Source organism: Panicum virgatum, chromosome 1K, assembly GCF_016808335.1.
Source record: "Panicum virgatum strain AP13 chromosome 1K, P.virgatum_v5, whole genome shotgun sequence".
Taxonomy (NCBI): Eukaryota; Viridiplantae; Streptophyta; class Magnoliopsida; order Poales; family Poaceae; genus Panicum; species Panicum virgatum.
In genome coordinates this window covers 40,134,632-40,153,166 of record NC_053136.1, presented here as the reverse complement: position 1 = coordinate 40,153,166, position 18,535 = coordinate 40,134,632, and the positions used below count along the sequence as shown (strand labels likewise).

General features: G+C 48.4%; 1 protein-coding gene, 1 long non-coding RNA gene and 1 pseudogene across 2 annotated transcripts; 2 read left to right on the top strand and 1 right to left on the bottom strand.

The window, feature by feature from the left end:
- Positions 1-4,422: 4,422 nt before the first annotated feature.
- Positions 4,423-6,893, top strand: LOC120707643 (leucine-rich repeat receptor-like protein FASCIATED EAR2). The gene has a single exon (XM_039992590.1). It carries the CDS (start codon positions 4,574-4,576, stop codon positions 6,413-6,415), a length of 1,842 nt encoding a protein of 613 aa, XP_039848524.1. The 5' UTR covers positions 4,423-4,573; the 3' UTR covers positions 6,416-6,893.
- Positions 6,894-7,225: 332 nt separating this feature from the next.
- Positions 7,226-10,417, top strand: LOC120707650 (annotated as a pseudogene).
- Positions 10,418-14,695: 4,278 nt separating this feature from the next.
- LOC120707636 lies at positions 14,696-18,317 on the bottom strand. Its single transcript, XR_005689052.1, has 2 exons — positions 17,403-18,317; positions 14,696-15,750 (listed from the first exon to the last, which is right to left on the bottom strand). It is a non-coding gene; the product is annotated as an uncharacterized LOC120707636 (long non-coding RNA).
- Positions 18,318-18,535: the final 218 nt, after the last annotated feature.

Sequence of the window (18,535 nt, the reverse complement as noted above, 5' to 3'; positions counted from 1 at the left end):
CGTGCGGCGGGGACGGCCGAGCCCAGGCGGCGGGCGCGCGGGGAGGAGAAGCGAAGAGAAGAAAAAAGAAAGAGGAGAAGGAGCAGCGAGTGGTGGGGAAAAAAAAATAAGAGACAGGGAAGGAGAAGTCGGATCACTTGGAGTCGACCGTGAGTTTAGAAACTCACGGTTGACTGTAGAATCAGCTTCGCGGTGTCTACCCTGCGTGCGCTCCTACGCACGCTGCATCCGCACCTGCCGGCCAGAGGCACACATGCATCATCTAACAAAGCTTATCATTGGGCCATATGCCTACTTTTTGATGAAGATGAGAGGGGTTTGACAAGGGTAGAAAAGTCAGCGGCGGCGATAATTAACAAACCGCACGTTGGGCGATCTTCCGCGTACCAATATTGCAAATATATGCAATCCATTCTCGTCCCACCTGCGCCACAGCGGATGGCACGGCGCTTCGTCGTTCTCCTAGATGAACACTGGTGCAGCGGGTGAACCAAATGCAAACACAAGTGCTGTAGACAAAGTTTGAGGTGCATGTAGGGGAGGTAGATGGAAAAAGGTATGCTACTTTAATTATGAGCACATATCTAGCTAGTTACCCAAATATAGTCTCAATGCTTAATAATTAGGGATAGAAGAGTTTTTTCTATACACCCATAATTTATCCTAAACACTTTAAAATGTTTTATATTTGGGGACAGAGGGAGTACTTTCTTGTATCCATTATCCATTTTTTCCATACCAACATGCTAAAAAAAGGCATAATTGTCTTTTCTTGTATCCCATATTGCTTTTAGTCCACTGATTTAAACATGCCATGCCTAATATAGTCTGCTAACCTTTATTTCTATCTAAACACTAATTTTATTCCATCAAAAACAGGCTTTAAATTTAATTTGTATACAAATATAATCACGTCCATTTAACTCTCCTACAAATACAAATTAAAAGTCCATTATTCTAACACTTCGAACTATCCTATCCTCCGTGGCATATGAATTCCGAACCAAGCAACGACGGATCCTCGTGGATACGCTATGCTAGGCTGGCCCCCAGGGGCAGGCAGGTCTTCTCTGCAATTGGCCCTGGTCACTGACGTGTGGATCCAAACCCACACATCAGTGACCTAATTGAAGTGGGACCAACTGTAAAGAAACCCTTCCCAACCCCAGTACCACCTGAGGTTGCGCCGAAGAAGGTTGTTGCAGCGGCCGATGAATCCTTATGGTCCTATTTTGATGCTAGGGTCCAACACAAGAAAAAAAAGATTGGGAATGTTTTTGCTAAATTGTGTCACAGTTCTGATGATCCTTCTCTTGATCAGGAACTCTGTCGTCTCTGTGAAAGGTGCGAATTAACAAAACGATCAAGCTAAGCTTATAGTCAGTCAATTACCATCGATCGATCGGCTTCAACGATAGAAATATTATACTCCATTCATCCCAATTATTAGTTATTTTCGTTTTCGTATATGCATAAATTTTATTATGCATCTATGTGTGTGTGTCTATATATATATATAGATAGAGATACCCGGTCCTCACACGCATAAGCCCGTCGACTGCGAAAGAGATTGGGCGGCATGTGGGTGGAGTCTTTTTCGTTCTCGCTGGGGCGAAAGGATCTCTAACTGACTAGGTTAGATAGCTGCAGTAGCACTCGTCAGATTCTCATTTGACTCACGGGGGGAGCAGAATTTTGGACTGAGGTTAAAAGAGGCCCTCAGTAACCACCTCAAAAGTACAAGAACCAAAGTGACCCGGTACTAATTCCAGCATTAGTAGTGGGTCATCTTCATTCCCATACTTTTGAGATGGATGGAAAGGTCCAGGGACCCTCTAGTACCAGTGGTAACGCCACCCGGTACAAAATTAAGGCTAGACATTAGTACCAGGTGATGTTATTACCCGATACTTGTATTGGATGGTAACATCATCCGGTACCTATGTCCCACCCGATACCTAAAGGTGCTGCACGAGTTATTTCAAAATTAGAATATCCCTCTCTCAATCATGGTTGCTATGTAGGTGAGATGGTAAGAGATGAGCTATGCACGATGCAAGAGGTTGCGGGGTTGAATCCTAACCATCGCATGCGTATTTTGTGTGACTTGCGACGTGGAATATATTTTATGTGTGCGGACTCTCTTTTTGTGTTTAATATAACTTTTTAACCAAAATACTTTAGTACAGGGGTGAAATTTTTACCTGGTATTAAAGAGGACCTTGAGCACCGATTCTTTTACCCGGTGTAGAAGAGTAGAGGACCGAGAGTTTCGAGGTAATAATCCTTTCTACTAGGTATTGAAGGCTTCTTTTCTAGTAGGGCATCCGATAGATTTTTTAGATCAGGAAGCTAAAGTTGCTCCTCCCTGATGCAATACAGCGGGGCTGTCGTATCCTCCCTACCCAGTTTTTTCTTCCCCCGCGGGGGATCCGTCATGGTCGGCGTCGCCGCGGCATCCATCCGTGACTCCGCGTAGGAGTATGTACTAGCGGCAGCTAGGTGCAGAGTTAGATATACGCGTGCGGGTGTGGTGGCCTGCAGATTCCAGAAAGGTAATTACTCCTACGCGGCGACGAATCTATTTAGTTGCTCGTATAAAATTTTTGAAATAGAATCTTTCACATTTAAATTATTAAATATAGACTAATTACAAAACTAATTACAGAATTTGTCTATAAACTACTAGACGAATCCATTAAAACTAATTAATATGTTATTAGCACATATTTACTGTAGCAATTTAGTATCTAATTATAGTCTAATTAGACTCATTAGATTTGTCTCATAATTTACAAGCAAACTATGTAATTAGAATTTTATTTTATTTAAATTTAATACTCTATGTATGTAAAAATTTTATTCGATGTGATAGTTTTAAAATTTTAAATTTTACAACTAACGAGAGCTAAGATGCTCCGGGCGGGTGCATGAACCTGGCGAGGATCGGAGCCCGCGCGGCACCTGCCACCCGCCGTTGTTTTATCGCCAAGTTGCGCGATACTTTTATCCCTCCCTCCCACTGCACGACGTCGCCGTCCGGGGGGAAACCCGCTAGGCGGCGGCACGTACGGTTTCGCTTCGCCCGAGCCGCCGCCACCGCACTCGGCCGGGTCAACGGCGACTTGCGCACCACCATACGACGATATTACGATGACCAGCGAACCACCCGACCCGACCTTAGATGGATCGAAAAGCCGAGACGAGCGAACGCCGCGTGCGCGAGGGAGGAAGAAGAGAAATAATAATCGCGAAATGACGATGATCCAAGAAGGGGCCAAAGGGGCCGGCAACGCGTTAGTCACAAGCGTGACAGTGCTCCAACCTATTTTTTTTTCAATTGTCGACGGCCGCCGGTTCATCGTACCCCTACTATGCTAGCAGCAGGAGCTTATTTTCAATTGTCTTCAGAAAAGGAGTACATCGTACTACGCTAGCTGCCAAGGTAGTACAAGCTGTCTGCTTCGACCTTCCGGTAAACAAGACGGTAATAAAAATCATCTGTTCGGCTGGCTGTGGCTGACGACTAGTGTTGATTTATTATGAGAGATAATATTGCTGGCTGTCTGGTGGCTAATGGGTAGTGGCTTATGCTGATTTAGTAAAGGAAAAAGCTGGTTGCTGATTGCCAGAACGGAATGAACGGAGGGAAATACAATACAGACGCAGACGCTCATAAATACGCACGCACACTCATCCCTATGAATATACACACGCAACCCTATCCCTATGAGCACCTCCGAGAGACTGAGCTGGCAAATCCTCGAGATTGACAAAGTCACCACAGGCGTTCCGCTGTCGACGGGAATGTTGCCTACTACTGAAAGCACAAACACCGTTAAATACTAAATAATTCACTCTCACGGGGAGTCGAACCAAAAACCTCACGTGCTACTAAGGCTCTCGTAACAACGAGGCTACAACGCTTCTGTCATCGCTGCTGTGTAGTCGTGCTCGGCTTCTGGGCTCCTTTTTGGCCCACGTGTTCCATAATGGGCTGGGCCGTAGATACCTCAGGCCCATTTTTGCAGCGACGTATGGCCCGTTGCTAAAATGCTCGTTGTCTAGTAATGCCGCCAAAATCACCGGGTACTCGAAAAAAGACAAAGGTTGAGTTGAGGAGGTCAATAAATATTGTGCGGGGTTACCGTCGCAGAATATTTCATTACTCAGAATATAGTCATACTACTGTTTCACGCGTGTGTAAAGGAGTGAAGCAGGCCGTGCTTGAATTTTTCCTCCCCGGGTTGTTACCTGCCCGTCTTGACAGATCTCTAGTGTCGAAACACTTCCACACTTCGAAGCTTCACCATCGGAGATCGGACATTCGCCAGCCCGCACCCCCGCCACTCGTCCGTGCCGGCCCGACCCAGATTCCTCCGCCCGCCGTCGCCACCTTTCCCCCCGAATTTCCCACACGCCCGCACACACTCTGCCTCGGCCCTCGACTCACTCGAGCGCTCTCCACTCTCACACGCCCCGAGTTCCGACCACCTCGCTCCGCGGCCGCGGCCGCGCCCCAAACCCCGCAAAACCCTAACCGGCCAGCCCCACGCCGGCCACCGCCACCGCCATGCCGACCGCTCCCCACCGCCTCGCCGCCTTCCTCCCGCTCCTGCTCCTCCTGGCCTCCGCGCCCCGCCCCGCGGCCCCCGCCTCCACCGACCGCGCGGCGCTCCTCGCCTTCCGCGCCGCCCTCGCGCCGCCCTCCCGCGCCGTGCTCACCTCCTGGCGCGGCCCGCTCTCGCCGTCCTGGCGCGGCGTCTCGCTCCACCCGGACGCCGCGCCCGCGCCCGGGCCCGCCGCCGCCCCCTCCGTCGCCGAGCTCGTGCTCCGGGGGCTCAACCTCACCGGCGCGCTCCCGGCGGCGCCGCTCGCGCTCCTCCGCCGCCTCCGCGCGCTCGACCTCTCCGCCAACGCGCTCTCGGGGGAGCTCCCCTGCTCCCTCCCGCGCTCGCTCGTCTCGCTCGACCTCTCTCGCAACGCGCTCACGGGGGCCGTCCCGACCTGCCTGCCGTCCTCGCTCCCCGCGCTGCGCGCCCTCAACCTCTCCGCCAACTTCCTCCGCCTCCCGCTCTCCCCGCGGCTCTCCTTCCCCGCGCGCCTCGCCGCCCTCGACCTCTCCCGCAACGCCATCTCCGGCGCCGTCCCGCCGCGGATCGTCGCCGACCCCGACGCATCCGCCCTCCTCCTCCTCGACCTCTCCCACAACCGCTTCTCCGGCAAGATTCCCGCCGGGATCACTACCATACGGAGCTTGCAGGGGCTGTTTCTCTCGGACAACCAGCTGTCCGGGGAGATTCCTCCCGGAATTGGGAATCTGACCTACTTGCAGGTGCTGGATTTGTCGAATAACCGGTTGTCAGGTGCGGTGCCTGCCGGGCTTGCAGGCTGCTTCCAGCTTCTGTACCTGCGGCTTGGGGGGAACCGGCTCTCTGGAGCGCTGCGGCCGGAGCTCGACGCGCTTGATAGTCTCAAGGTTCTGGATTTGTCGAACAACAAGATATCTGGGGAGATTCCACTGCCGCTGGCTGGGTGCAGATCTTTGGAGGTAGTGGACCTGTCGGGAAATCAGATCAGTGGGGAGCTCAGCAGTGCTGTGGAGAAATGGTTGAGCTTGAGGTTCTTGTCGCTGGCTCGTAACCAGCTTTCTGGCCAGCTACCTGATTGGATGTTCTCGTTTCCCCTGCTCCAGTGGCTTGATCTGTCTGGCAATAAGTTTGTGGGTTTCATCCCAGATGGTGGGTTCAATGTTAGTGCTGTGCTTAACGGTGGAGGTGGTCAGGGGATTCCATCGAATGGCGTTCTTCCACCTCAATTGTTTGTGTCAGCATCAGTGGACACAATGTCGTGGCAGTTGGGTCTGGAGTATGATCTTCAGGCAACTACTGGGATAGATCTGTCAAGGAATGAGCTCCGTGGGGAGATACCAGAAGGGTTGGTTGCCATGAAGGGACTGGAGTATTTGAACCTCTCTTGTAATTACTTGGCTGGGCAGATCCCTGCAGGGCTTGGGGAAATGGGGAGGTTGCGTACGCTTGACTTCTCACATAATGGGCTGTCAGGTGAGGTGCCTCCTGGCATTGCAGCCATGGCGGAGCTTGAGGTGCTTAACCTCTCCTACAATAGCCTGTCTGGGCCTTTGCCAACATCGAAGTTTCCAGGAGCATTGGCTGGAAACCCAGGAATATGCACCGGTGAAGGGTGCCCTGAGGATGCAAGGATGCCGGAAGGGAAAATGGAAGGAAACAATCATCGTGGTTGGCTTGGTGGCTGGCATGGAGAGAATGGATGGGTTTCTCTTGGTGCATTCTGTATCAGCACGATGACTAGCTTCTATGTATCTGTGGCAACCTTGCTATGTTCCCCTAAGGCAAGGAACTTGGTGTTTCAGCCTGTCCGGGTTGAGTATTAACAATAGAGGGAAAATTCCAAAATTAGGATGTACTGTAAATAAGATCTCTGTGGAGTTCGAGTGACTGTAGTGTGCAGTTGATCACCAAGAAAGATGATACGGATATCTTCGGCTAAGGGGTGATGTCTGATTGCTTTCTAATATTGTTGCTCCAGAGATTTGTAGATCAGGTTCCAATGTATTCGCATCTGTTGTAGAATGCTATCATGTGCTGGTGGTATACCTGCCATGTTTGAGAAGATTGGGCACCAGTTTCTGCTTAATCAAATCATCGAGTCTTTGTACCAAGGATGCACATAACTAGGTGTTGCATTAGCCAGTTAGCCACAATCAGAGGAGTTGTACTGTGAGCAAGTCCAGATGTAAATACGCTTTGTGGATTTTCAGTTCCAGTCCAGTTCAAAACTGGTCGTGCTTGTAGTGTTCTTGAGCTACTGTTTGATGTCATATCAATTTTAACTGCAGATCATTTGTTGAATATGTGAGTTCTGTCTACTTCTAATGTAATTTTGTAGAGTTGGCTTATGATTTCTGCTTAGTGCTGTCTGTATCATCTGGTAAACTGGGAGTGTGTTATTCATTTAAGTATAATGCCCATCACTGCGACCATGATTGTGCTAGATATTATTTGTTGGTGGCCATCCAAATTACTTTTACTGGTAAATGGTGAGTTCTCTATCCGCAACTGCAATAGCATTGAGCAAGGCAGCAACCTTTTTCTCTTATCGTAATAATACACTTCTGAAATAGAGATGAGGCAACCTATACCTGTTAGTGCATTTCCAAACTAACCTCAGCATGTATTTTCAGACAAAGTGAATTCTCCTAATACCCATCAGATGGTGGACTCCTCAACTGGAAAAGGTGGAGAATAAGCATCAGTAGCTTTTCAAAGGATTGTGCAACTGTACAGCATCAATCATAGTCAGTGCTGGAACCAGGTTCTTCTTTTATCAACATAAGCTCTTTTTCCTGAACTTCCTACAATACCACTAGTGTAGATACATTTTACCAGGAATACCACCCCAGTTTTGAACCAGAACTGCACAACTTTATTATTTTAATCAATCCTGGAATGGCCACACACACTTTTACAGTTCTACTGCAAAAGTGAATATCATGCTTCATGACCTCAGTTTTGTTTTGTTCAGTGGATAACTTAGAATATCATGGTCACACAATATGATTACTGAATTGAAGATGCTTTCTTACTGGATTTCTGGAAAATATTTCTCGGTATTATCCATTATGAACCTTGTTAATCTCATGAAACCTATTTGTTATGAGTCATTATTTTGCTAGTTATGTCTCGAAAACTACCATTTCTCTGCAATATGAATGGGTGAAGCTGTGCTGAATTAGTGTTTTTATTTGTAACTTATTCAGTTTGTCACCATGTATCATGCACAGTGTCTGTATTCACTGATTTTGTTCTGGGCTTCTGGCTGACAGTCAGTGACCCGTGGGTCTCTTAACATATTAAAGCTATCTGAATGGAACGTGCAAAGCCCTTGGAAGTGGAATGCTTGTTATGCTTGAACTGTTGAACACATGTCCAACTGGACCATGTGTCCATGTCCAAGCTGAATTCAGCTACCATGTTGTGCACCAGCTATGAGTAAAACATCACATCTAAACTAGCTTCAATCTGATTCTTGCAAGCAGGTCATGAAGCTATATGCCTCCCTGATTGACCGATCAGGTGATCCAGCTGAAAACGACTTGTTGATGGATGGTTGAGTTCACCAGGACCTCCTTGTCTAAACGAGGATCAAATTTTCAATTCTCTCCGTGTAAAGTGCCAGCAGTGATCTTTGTGGAAGACTGGCGGTTGAAGCTGACTCCTGAGTTGGCACCAGTAGCTACCATCAGTCCATCACATGAAGGACGTGAGCTCAGCTGTCAGCTCATTACTGACGTGGCTGGATTAACTCTTCAACGAGACGTGGAGCTTAAGGCTTATTCCCTTACCAACTGGTGGCAGCTGCAGATGGGACCGCCGGGTTATATGCATGCTCATGCTCATCTAGTCATCTGCTCACGAATTTGCTTCCAGATCCTCTATCTCCATCGTCAAGCTCGGGTTCCACGTGAGTTCTCTCCGGATGTGCTCCAGATTTTCCGCCCTTGTGACTTGCCGTGGTTCTCCTGTCCGTGAAAGTGTAGCTGGATGGTGCGGATATGCGTACGACAGCGGCTTTGATGTCACGTAACACGTGATTAAGTTCACGATTTTTTTGGAGAAATGGTATTTTTGGCAGAAGATTTTGGAACAAAGGAGTTCACTCTATAAACAGACCAAACCGAGAGGATTTATCACCCTGTTAAACAAACCCTTCAGCTCAACAACACCAGAAGGAGCTTTGTTGTCAGCTCTGCTTTCTTGCCACGTCGACCCTATGGTGAGCATGGCGCCCTCGCCGCCGCAGCAGCTGAGCCTGGCGAACCTCAGGGCGCTGTCCGTGCTCGGCCAGGGCGCCAGGGGCGTGGTCTTCCACGTCGTGCCTGTCGCCGCGGCGGCGGCAGCCGGGGACAGCTCCGCTAGTGCGGGCGCCGACCCCATGGCCATGGCGCTCAAGGCCATGTCCCGCGCGGCGGCGCGGCACAAGGGTGCGGGGCCAGGAGGCACGCGCAGCAGTGACGGCACCGGAGGATCTGGTTCGAGCGCGACGTGCTGCTCACGCTCCGGCACCCGCTGCTTCCCTCCCTCCGCGGCGTCGTGGCCACCGACAACGTCGTCGGCTTCGCCATCGACCGCTGCCCCGGCGGCGACCTCAGGTCCAATGTTTTAAATAGCGGACTAAGCCATTTAGCTATCTATGTCCAAAAACAGGCTATAGCGGGCTATAGCGGCAGCTAAGAGCTAAATTATACATTAAAAAAACTTAGCTAAATCTCTCTAAAAACAGCTATAGCCAGAGATAGCGGAAGCTATAGCCGGAGATTTAAAACCTTGCTCAGGTCGCTCCGGCGCCGCTGGCGCGCCGAGACGACGTTCCCGGAGTCCGTCATCCGGTTCTACGCCGCGGAGCTGGTGCTCGTCCTGGAGCACCTCCACAGCCTCGGCGTCGCGTACCGCGACCTCAAGCCGGAGAACGTCCTCATCCAGGACTCGGGCCACATCATGCTTGTCGACTTCGACCTCTCCACCACGCTTCCACCCCCTGCGCCGCCGGACGCGACTGCACAACGCGTCAGCTCGCCATCGCGGCCTTCCTCACGCCACCGCAGGTGGCGGCGCAAGATCAAGAAGGCGGCGGCGATGGTGTTCGCGTGCTTCTCCTCCCGCCACGCAGCCTCGCCGGAGACGTCGTCTTCCCAGTCCCCGCAGTCCGTTTCCATGGACGCGTCCTCCGCGTCCTGCTTCTCGCTGGCCAAGTCGAACTCGTTCGTGGGCACGGAGGACTACGTGGCGGGCAGCGGGCACGACCATGCGGTGGACTGGTGGGGCCTCGGCGTGGTGCTCTACGAGATGCTGTACGGGCGCACGCCGTTCCGGGGCCGGAGCCGGCGGGAGACATTCCGCCGCGTCCTCGCCGCGCCGCCGGAGCTGCCCGGCGAGCCGACGCCGCTGCGCGACCTCATCGCGCGCCTGCTCGAGAAGGACCCCCGGAGGCGTCTGGGCGCGCGCGGCGTGAGGCGGCACGCCTTCTTCCGCGGCGTGGACTGGGACCGCGTCCTCGACGTGGCGCGCCCGCCGTTCATCCCGGCTCCCGAAGGCGGCGCGGGCGCGGAGGCCCCGGCCGAGGCCGAGGCGTCGTTGGACGTGGAGAAGGTCGTCCACGAGGTGTTCGGCGCGGGCGGCAACGGTGAGACGCCGCCGACAGATGCTGGGAACGACGGAGGGAGAGATTACGACTTCTCCATATTTTTGAGTTCTTCTTGTTGGCTGGTACTCCGTATTTGTGCACTAGTGTAGCAGATCCGTCCAAATTAAACCGGTTTAAGTGCGCTAATTATTATTTTAATGAATAATCAAGTTATCACGCATTTAAAACGGTGTAATCCGGCAGTCCGTCGGGTAAATCTCAATTAAACTACTGTACTCCAGGATTACAATTGCACTAGAAGTCTTGCACGAAGACGAGCACATGTGATACAAGCATACCGAGATTCTCAAATTTATTTACAACACATGTTTTACATAAAAGCTTTAAATACAAACTACAGAGTTCAAATACACAACGGAAGTTTAAAACCGAGTTCGAAATACAATACGTAACTACGAACGACGATACAAGGTGAGCTCCACATCCTGCCCACCGATGTGATGCCAACCTACCCGATCTTCACGGAGAAGATGGGGCCCACTCGACGGTCCAACCCGGAGGAAGCGGTTGTCCAATCCAGGACGCACAGACCTCCTCGAAGTCAGCGGGAACACAACCTGCTCAGAAGGGTTACATCAACAATCCTGAGTATACTGATACTCAGCAAGGCTTACCCGACTCTGGGTATACTTAGCCCATTACCTAGACATGCAAAGCTTTTTGGCTCTGGAGTTCTTTTGCTGAAAGACTGTTAGCAGTGAATCCTTACTTTCAATATTTTAGCTCCATTTAGTATAGCGAGTATCAACTAAATTCGCTTAAGTATCTAGAGCACACATGGTGAATTAGATTATCTTTCAGTAACACACGAGCCAAACCTTTCCATTCCTTTCTCATTCCACTTCGTTACTACGATGTGACACAGTGACCAAGGCTCTCATATCCGCGAGTCACGGCGAATCGATCCGATTTAACCTTGCAAGGTGGACCTAACTCACACGACATGTGCAACCCCGTCGGGCCACCCACATCAACTGTTCCCATCATCACCCCGACGTCTGAATCACACCTGCCAAAACCCGGGTGAGGAGCCCCACACGGCGAACACCCAGTGGACCCGAGGGCGACTACAACACCCGCCATCATCCCACTCCCAGAGTAGCAAGTCGCGATTCAAAGTATCGTGGTGAATCGGGTAATAGGCTTACCGGTTTCGACTACCTCCTACTCCCGGCATGTGGTTAGTACTGTTCAATCCTCGATCAACAATGCCAACAACGGTACGGTCCTCAAACGACACAGGAGGAGATTTACTTTCCATCCATTTCTTATCCCGAACCAACTCATCTCCGCCCGGTCTCCATTTCTCTTTCCTTGTTGATTCATCTCCAAGCCACTTGCCATCGGAACAAAATCTCAAAACTTGCGAGTGACAGAAATCACTCAACTTCTACCGAGGTCCTACTTAGCAAAGCATTTCTAACGACACCTGAATACTAGTATGGACTCACGGGTACCTAGGGAGAACATGCATACTATACTAGTATGGACTCACGGGTACTTAGGGAGAACATGCATACTGAGTTCCATACAACTCCTAGAACTTAAATGCACAAATACTTATATATATACACTAAATTTATGGGTCATGCTCCGGGGCTTGCCTTGCAGGTCAGCGGGGTTAGCGATTTCTTCGTGAGCGTGCTCGACTGCGTCCTCCTGCTGTTCTCCTACTTTGCAGCTCCTGGACCGGCTCAGCCACCAGCTCGTAGACAACTTCATTCGTGGCGTCTACACGTATGAAAAAGAATGTCATGCACTAATTAAAACAAAGCATGGCGGCCAGGATTTAATGCAACGCGATTAAAAGATGACATGACTTGGCAATCCTTTAACGAACAACAAGGAAACCAAGCGATAAAGGAAACGGCTTGGCGCTGCTAGGTAAGTTTAGTTTCCAACCTAGTTTAGTCTGAAGTGTTTCCTTTCAAGCAAAGCTATAAAACTTACTTAGGATGACTAATCGCACATCTAGAGCATAAGGAAAACATAAACTACGGACTTAACATTAACTAACCACAAGAATAAAGGATAAATACTGAAGCTAGAACTAATTAAAGATCAAAACTTAACATGCCACAAGGATCTAGTAGCATAACTTTTCTATCATGAAAAACTACTGATAAGGAGTGCATAAATAAATTACCAACATTTATTGATATAGAAAAGTATTTCTTTTAGCCCTAGAATGGAAATCAAGCAATATTAGATCTACAAACATGCACATAGGCTATGCTCATGAATTTTTTTTAGTGGACTACACATACAAAGAGTAATATACTGAATAAATTTCATAATTTTTAGAGCAACGGAACAACCGGTATTAAATAAACTAGCTTAAACAAAACCCAAATTTAGCAGGGGCAAAAGTGACATTTCACAAGCATGAGTATTTTTCCTCTGAAGATCTTGGTCTAAGCAACCCAACAAAATTTAGTTTTTATTTTTTACATTTTTCTACTATTTACTACGCATTTTACAAGATCAGTACACAAAACTGAAACTGGAATTTAATTGGAAACCGGAAGTTCCGGTTTTGGGGCAAAAACAGAGGACAGCCAAGCCAAGGCCATGGCCGGCGCGTGGCGCGCACACGGGGCAGGGGTGGCGGCGCCGCGTTCCCCGCCGGCCGGCGGCGGGGCGGGCAGGCCGCGGTCAGGGCAAGCCGAGGGGGCGGGGCGCTAGGCCGCAGCGTGGGGCCCCGCGCAGAGGCAGGCCGCGGCGTGCGCGCATCGGCGCTTGGGCAGCCGCGGCGGCGGCGGCGCGGGAATCGAACGGGGAAAGGGCCGGGGAGGATGAGGAGAGCGTGGGGAAGCTCACAGGGCGTTCGAATCGGGCGGAGGATGGCCGGAGGGGTAACATCGACGAGCGCGGGCGGAGCTTCGGTGAGCGGCAATGGCGGCCGGGTTCGGCGGGCCCGATTCCGGCCAGGTTTGGGTGCGGCCGAGCTCGGGAATGGGTGGAGGAGGCAAAGGGCGAGGCGAGGGAAGCTCTAGAGCGAGGGATCGAGGCGGGGTGTCGAGCTACGGCCAGCGCGGCGAGCGGCGGCACAACTCTGCTCGGGCCAGCTCGAGCATTCCTCTCAGCTCGAGGAAGAAGATGAGGACGGGGCGAGAAGCATCCATGGCACGCGAACGGATAAGACGACGCGCACGGAGGGCGAGGTTCGCCGGGATGCTCGACACGTGGCGTCGCCGGCGGCACAGTCGCCGGTATGGGCGCCGGAGAAGGTGAAACAGAGCAAAACCGGAACTTTCGGTTTCCAAACCCGGAACTTCCGGTTTCCAAACCCAAAACCTCCGGATTTTGGGCAAAACAGATTCAATTTTTGGAGCGCCCAAAACTAAAATTTTTGCACAACATCTTGAAATTTGGCCAAAATAAGAGTTGTAGAGGAAGAGAAGATCTACAACTTTTGTTTTGGGCGAAAGTTGATTCGAAGCTCAGATTAGGGAGAAAAATGTAGTCGAACACGGCTAAAACAATGTTTAACACGCGAACTCGGTTAACACTAATGACGTGCTTAAGCCATAATTAGCGATTAAACACATGATTAGCGAGCATGATTAACACAGGGGTGTTACAACTAGTAACTATGAGTACATGTCATGTGTTCCAGTAATCTCAGTGTAGTTGTAGGTTTGTTTTTGTACGCATGCAGATGTGAGTAGTGTGTGTATAGTTGGTGTGAATATGTACACGAGCAAATTCTACAGCCGTACCTGTACCAGATGAGAGACAACAAAAAAAAACATGCCACTAGCTTCTTTTACTTTTTTCTTCTTCTTCTTAGCTTCATTTGCATAGTATTTGTACTAAATCAGCGTAGTGGAGTAGTGGTCTATCTCCATCTTGGAGATCTTGTATGCTCAAACTTGCATACTTAACAATGGCATGTTCAAGTCGGCAATTTTCCATACCGTAGTTTCTCATAGAAAAAGGGGCAGAATATTGCCAAGGTGCTGTAAACTACAGTGCATCCCTTCGAAATGCTGGAATCGAATCACGCTGCTCTCTTCGAAATTCCTAAGCGGGCCGCGGGCCTCGCCTCCGCTTCGCGCGCAAGCCCAGCAGCTGCTTCGGGCTTCGGCTGATCGGCGGGCCTCCTCATCACGGCCCACGGGAGCCGGGACTCCTTCCGTTTGGCCCCGGCAAAAACCCTGCTCGTCCTATCCTAGCACGGAGAGGAGAGGAGAAGCAACGAACAACACTGACGGGTAAGCTGCACGACCAAACTTTGAAGGTTGGGATGGGAAGCGTCGAGCATGGACGGCAAGAGCAGCGCGCCAGGATCCACGCACCCATCAGGCCTGAAATCTTGGCCACAAGCTAAGCATCCGATTGCAGGATCCAAAGGGCTACCAGCTTTCGCTCAGTAGTAGCCAGATCACAAAGATCTTCACAGTCTGCAAGTCGTGAAACGTATTGTGGGCTGGTTGTTCAGACAAAATTGTAATCAACTTGCTAAAACACGCCATCGAAATCACTTTATTTCCAGGAGCAATCAGTCATGGGTATTGTAATACGTCGGTGTACATGTATGGCTGCACCTCAAGCGAGACCAAACAACAGCTTCAAGGCTAGACTGAAGATGCCAACCGTTAGTTCTCTCTGTGTGCGCATCAAATACTCCCTCCGTTCCAAGTTATAAGTTATTCCAAGAATTTTGAAGAGTAAAAAATTTTCAAATTTGACCAAATTTATATAACAAGATAATAACATTTATGATATCAATTAAGTATCATTCAATTCTTTATTAGCTATATTTTCATAGTGCACTTATTTGATGTCACGAATCTTTATATTTCTCTCTATAATTTTGATCAAACTTTGAGATGGTTTGACTCTCCAAGATTCTTGGAATGACTTATAATTTGGAACGGATGGAGTAGATAATATCTGTAACAAAAGAAAGGGGTAAACAACTGACATTTGCAATAATGTAAAGTCATGTGACGATCACCTGTACCTTTTTTTTTTTGCTTCTGTCTATATCACGTCAAACTCTATTTAGTTAGAATATGCATGACACAACTTCAGTCTGCAGAAAGTAACCTAGGTTGAAAAGAAAAAGAATCTAAGAGAAACAAAAAGATCTTGACTTCAATATTCTGGCAACTACTTGTGTCTAATCCCCGTATGGTTATGGGCTTATGATAATTAGAATGGCATGTATCGAAACATTTACATAGAAGTTTTTGCCTACTTGATCATACAACAGCAGTGCATTGCAAAGACAAGATTGTGGCACTGAACAAGGCTTGTATTACAGTCTGCAGTGCAGAAAAACTTCAAAAGCTGGCCAAGTAAAAATAAGAGTAAAATACATAGGCGGTCCTCTACTTATCTTGAGGTGTTATCTAGATCCCTAAACTCTCAAAATACATTTTTAAATTCCTAAATTTGTTCGGAGGTGTTATTCGAGTTCCTAAACTATCAAGATGTATCTTCAGGTTCCAAAACTTGTCTCAATGTGTCAAACTCTCAAGGTGAATTTTCATATCCCTGAAAATTGCCATTAATTAGCTGTATTCAAAATGGACTGTTTATTAATTTTTTTTCATCTTATTCATTTAGAAATTGTACCACTAAGATCATTTCAATTCTAAATTAACTGCTCATTAATCATACATCATAGGTAATCTAGATCATTTGATATCAACGGCGGATATTATAGTTTTCTTGTTCATGGAGATATCAATCACTACTACAGAAATGGTCTTTGGTCCTTCACATTTGTCCCGGCTGGTACTGGACCCGGGACTAAAGGGGTCTTTAGTCCCGGTTCCAACGGCTAGAGGACGAAATATGTCTTTAATCCCGGTTCCAACGGCTAGAGGACGAAATATGTCTTTAATCCCGGTTGGAGCCAGGTGGTACCACCAACCCGGACCAAAGGGGTCTTCATGTGTTAGTATAAAGGGAAAACATCCCATCCAAGTTCACATGCGCTGTGTAGGTGGGGTGGTAAAGAAGCTACGCGCGAGCCAAGATGTCTCAGGTTCGAGTCCTAGATTGCGCAGATAGTTTTTACTTTGCCACATGACCCCTTTGGTCCTGGTTATTTGACCCGGGACCAAAGATCGGGGAGCTTTAGTCCCGGGCTCCCTGTCCCGGTTCAAAAACCGGGACTAAAGGGAGTTGTTGCCCGGGATAAAAAGCAGTTTTTGTAGTAGTGAATGCTAATCCTGAATATCTCCTTTGCATGTGTTTGTATAAATTTATTAAGGTAATTTGTTTCCATTCTAAAAAAACCAAAATAGCAATTTTATTAATTTAAAGTAGCAAAAAATGTTTTTATTAACTTAAAGTAGCAAAACAAAATTTATATTAAATTAAAATAGCATCTTGAGAGCTTATGGATCTAAAAATATATTTTGAGAGATTAGAGAGCTATGTGACACCTTGAAACAAGTTTGGGAATCTAAAAATGCATTTTTAAGAGTTTAGAGACCTAGATGACACATCATAACAAGTCTAGGGACCGCTAGTACTTTACTCTAAGAATAATAACAACTACTTTCAATTTTGGTATAAAAAATATAGTTATATATCATATTTCAGAGCCTGTCATATAATCCAAAGAATTTATCTTAAAACAAATTTCGTGCCACCAATAAGCTTTTCACCCGATTTTAGCATTGCCAGAGAAAAGAATATAACTATTCAATATGCTACCTCTGAATAAGAATAGAACTATTGAGACGTGTCCTGAATGACCCCCAATAATTTGAAAATATTCCAGGCATGACGGCAGCAAGCAAGATGCCCTGCCATCCACCTTCCCTAAATGGTTCCTAGCTCTTTTTTTTTCTTCAAAAAATGGTTCCTAGCTACAAGCAATACTAAGCTTTCTAGAGCAAGGAACTTATCCCCACTAGCTAAGATAACTCTAACCAACCAAACATTTCATTACCTTGGTATTGTAGAGTAACCCAAATGCTATACAATTATCATATAATCAGAACCACACGTCGTTAAGATGTTGTTATCATAATCAAACATAAAGTGCCAGTGCCGGTGCATAAAAGGACATGCTTTACTACTTAGTTCCTTTTTTCTTTTTTTGCTTTCCCCTTTTCTTCTAAAGAAAAGAAAGGTAAACAAGCTATATTGTGTGTGCATCGACTAGGTGCTTGATAGTTGATATCAAATACATGTGTCAGGCAAAATACATGTAGACAACTGAAGCTTTATGAAGAAAACATGCATCTCGGTCGATCTGCAAGTCAGATCATGCAAAAAGTAGTCAAATATATCATCACAGTAATACCAAGCATAGCTTTGAGGTTAAGGCATTAGATTTAGACATGAACCCATGAGCAGGGACCGAGGTGAGAGCTGGATGCAGAGGTTTATCGACCGATTCCCGCGTTGTCTGCAAAGCTGCTGCAACAAGAAACACTTGAACCACCGCTCCCGGATCAGCACAAGGCAAGGAAGGGATCGATAAACCACTGCGCCCAGACACCACCTGTAGATGAACACGGTCTGACAAAAAAATAAACCTCGCACCAATGCAAGAAACTGAAACCGAAAGCAGGGACGGCAGCCCCGGAGCAGCACAGGAAACACCTGCGAGAAGATCACATGTAGATAGCCCATGCGAGTAGATGGTCAGACTGGCTGCCTATGCAAGAGGGAAGGTGTGGGTGGGAGATCTGGATCTGGGATTTATATGCCGCAATGGGTGGGTGGAGGAGGATGTGACGGGGGAGAGAGGGGGGAAGAGAAAGGGGTGGTGCCGCTGCGCAGCCCAACAGTGGTGGCGGGCTGCGTCGGCGTGGGGCACCGAAGTGGGGAAGAGGACTAGGAATCTTTCTATGCTGTGCGCCTGTGCCTGTGCGGCAGACGGAGGGAGCACCCCACCACCACCTCCACGGCTCCACCCCTTGGTTGGAATCGAGGCTTTGCTCATCTTTTTTGAACAACAACTTTGCTCATCTTTTCTTGGTTGAAATCGAGGGAGGAAAGTTGAATTGAAAAGGGAAAAGAAAGAAATCTTGGGAAGCAGACGAGGAGTTATTGGACGCAGGGGGTCCCTCCATTTGCTTTGGCAATCGGCACTGGCGATGATTATGGTTTTGACGCGTTGCGGCGGCAGGCGGAGGCGTCGTGGCCGTGGGGGCAACAGCGGCGAGCAGGCAATTGCAGAGCAAGGCCAGTGAGCTCAGCTGGATAAGGACAGGTGGTGCCACTGCCCATTCGCCATCTGGCTATCTTGTTTGGCTTGTTAGTCCCAGCCAAATTGATTGACCATCAGATCAGATCATGTACTCTCTTTATATAG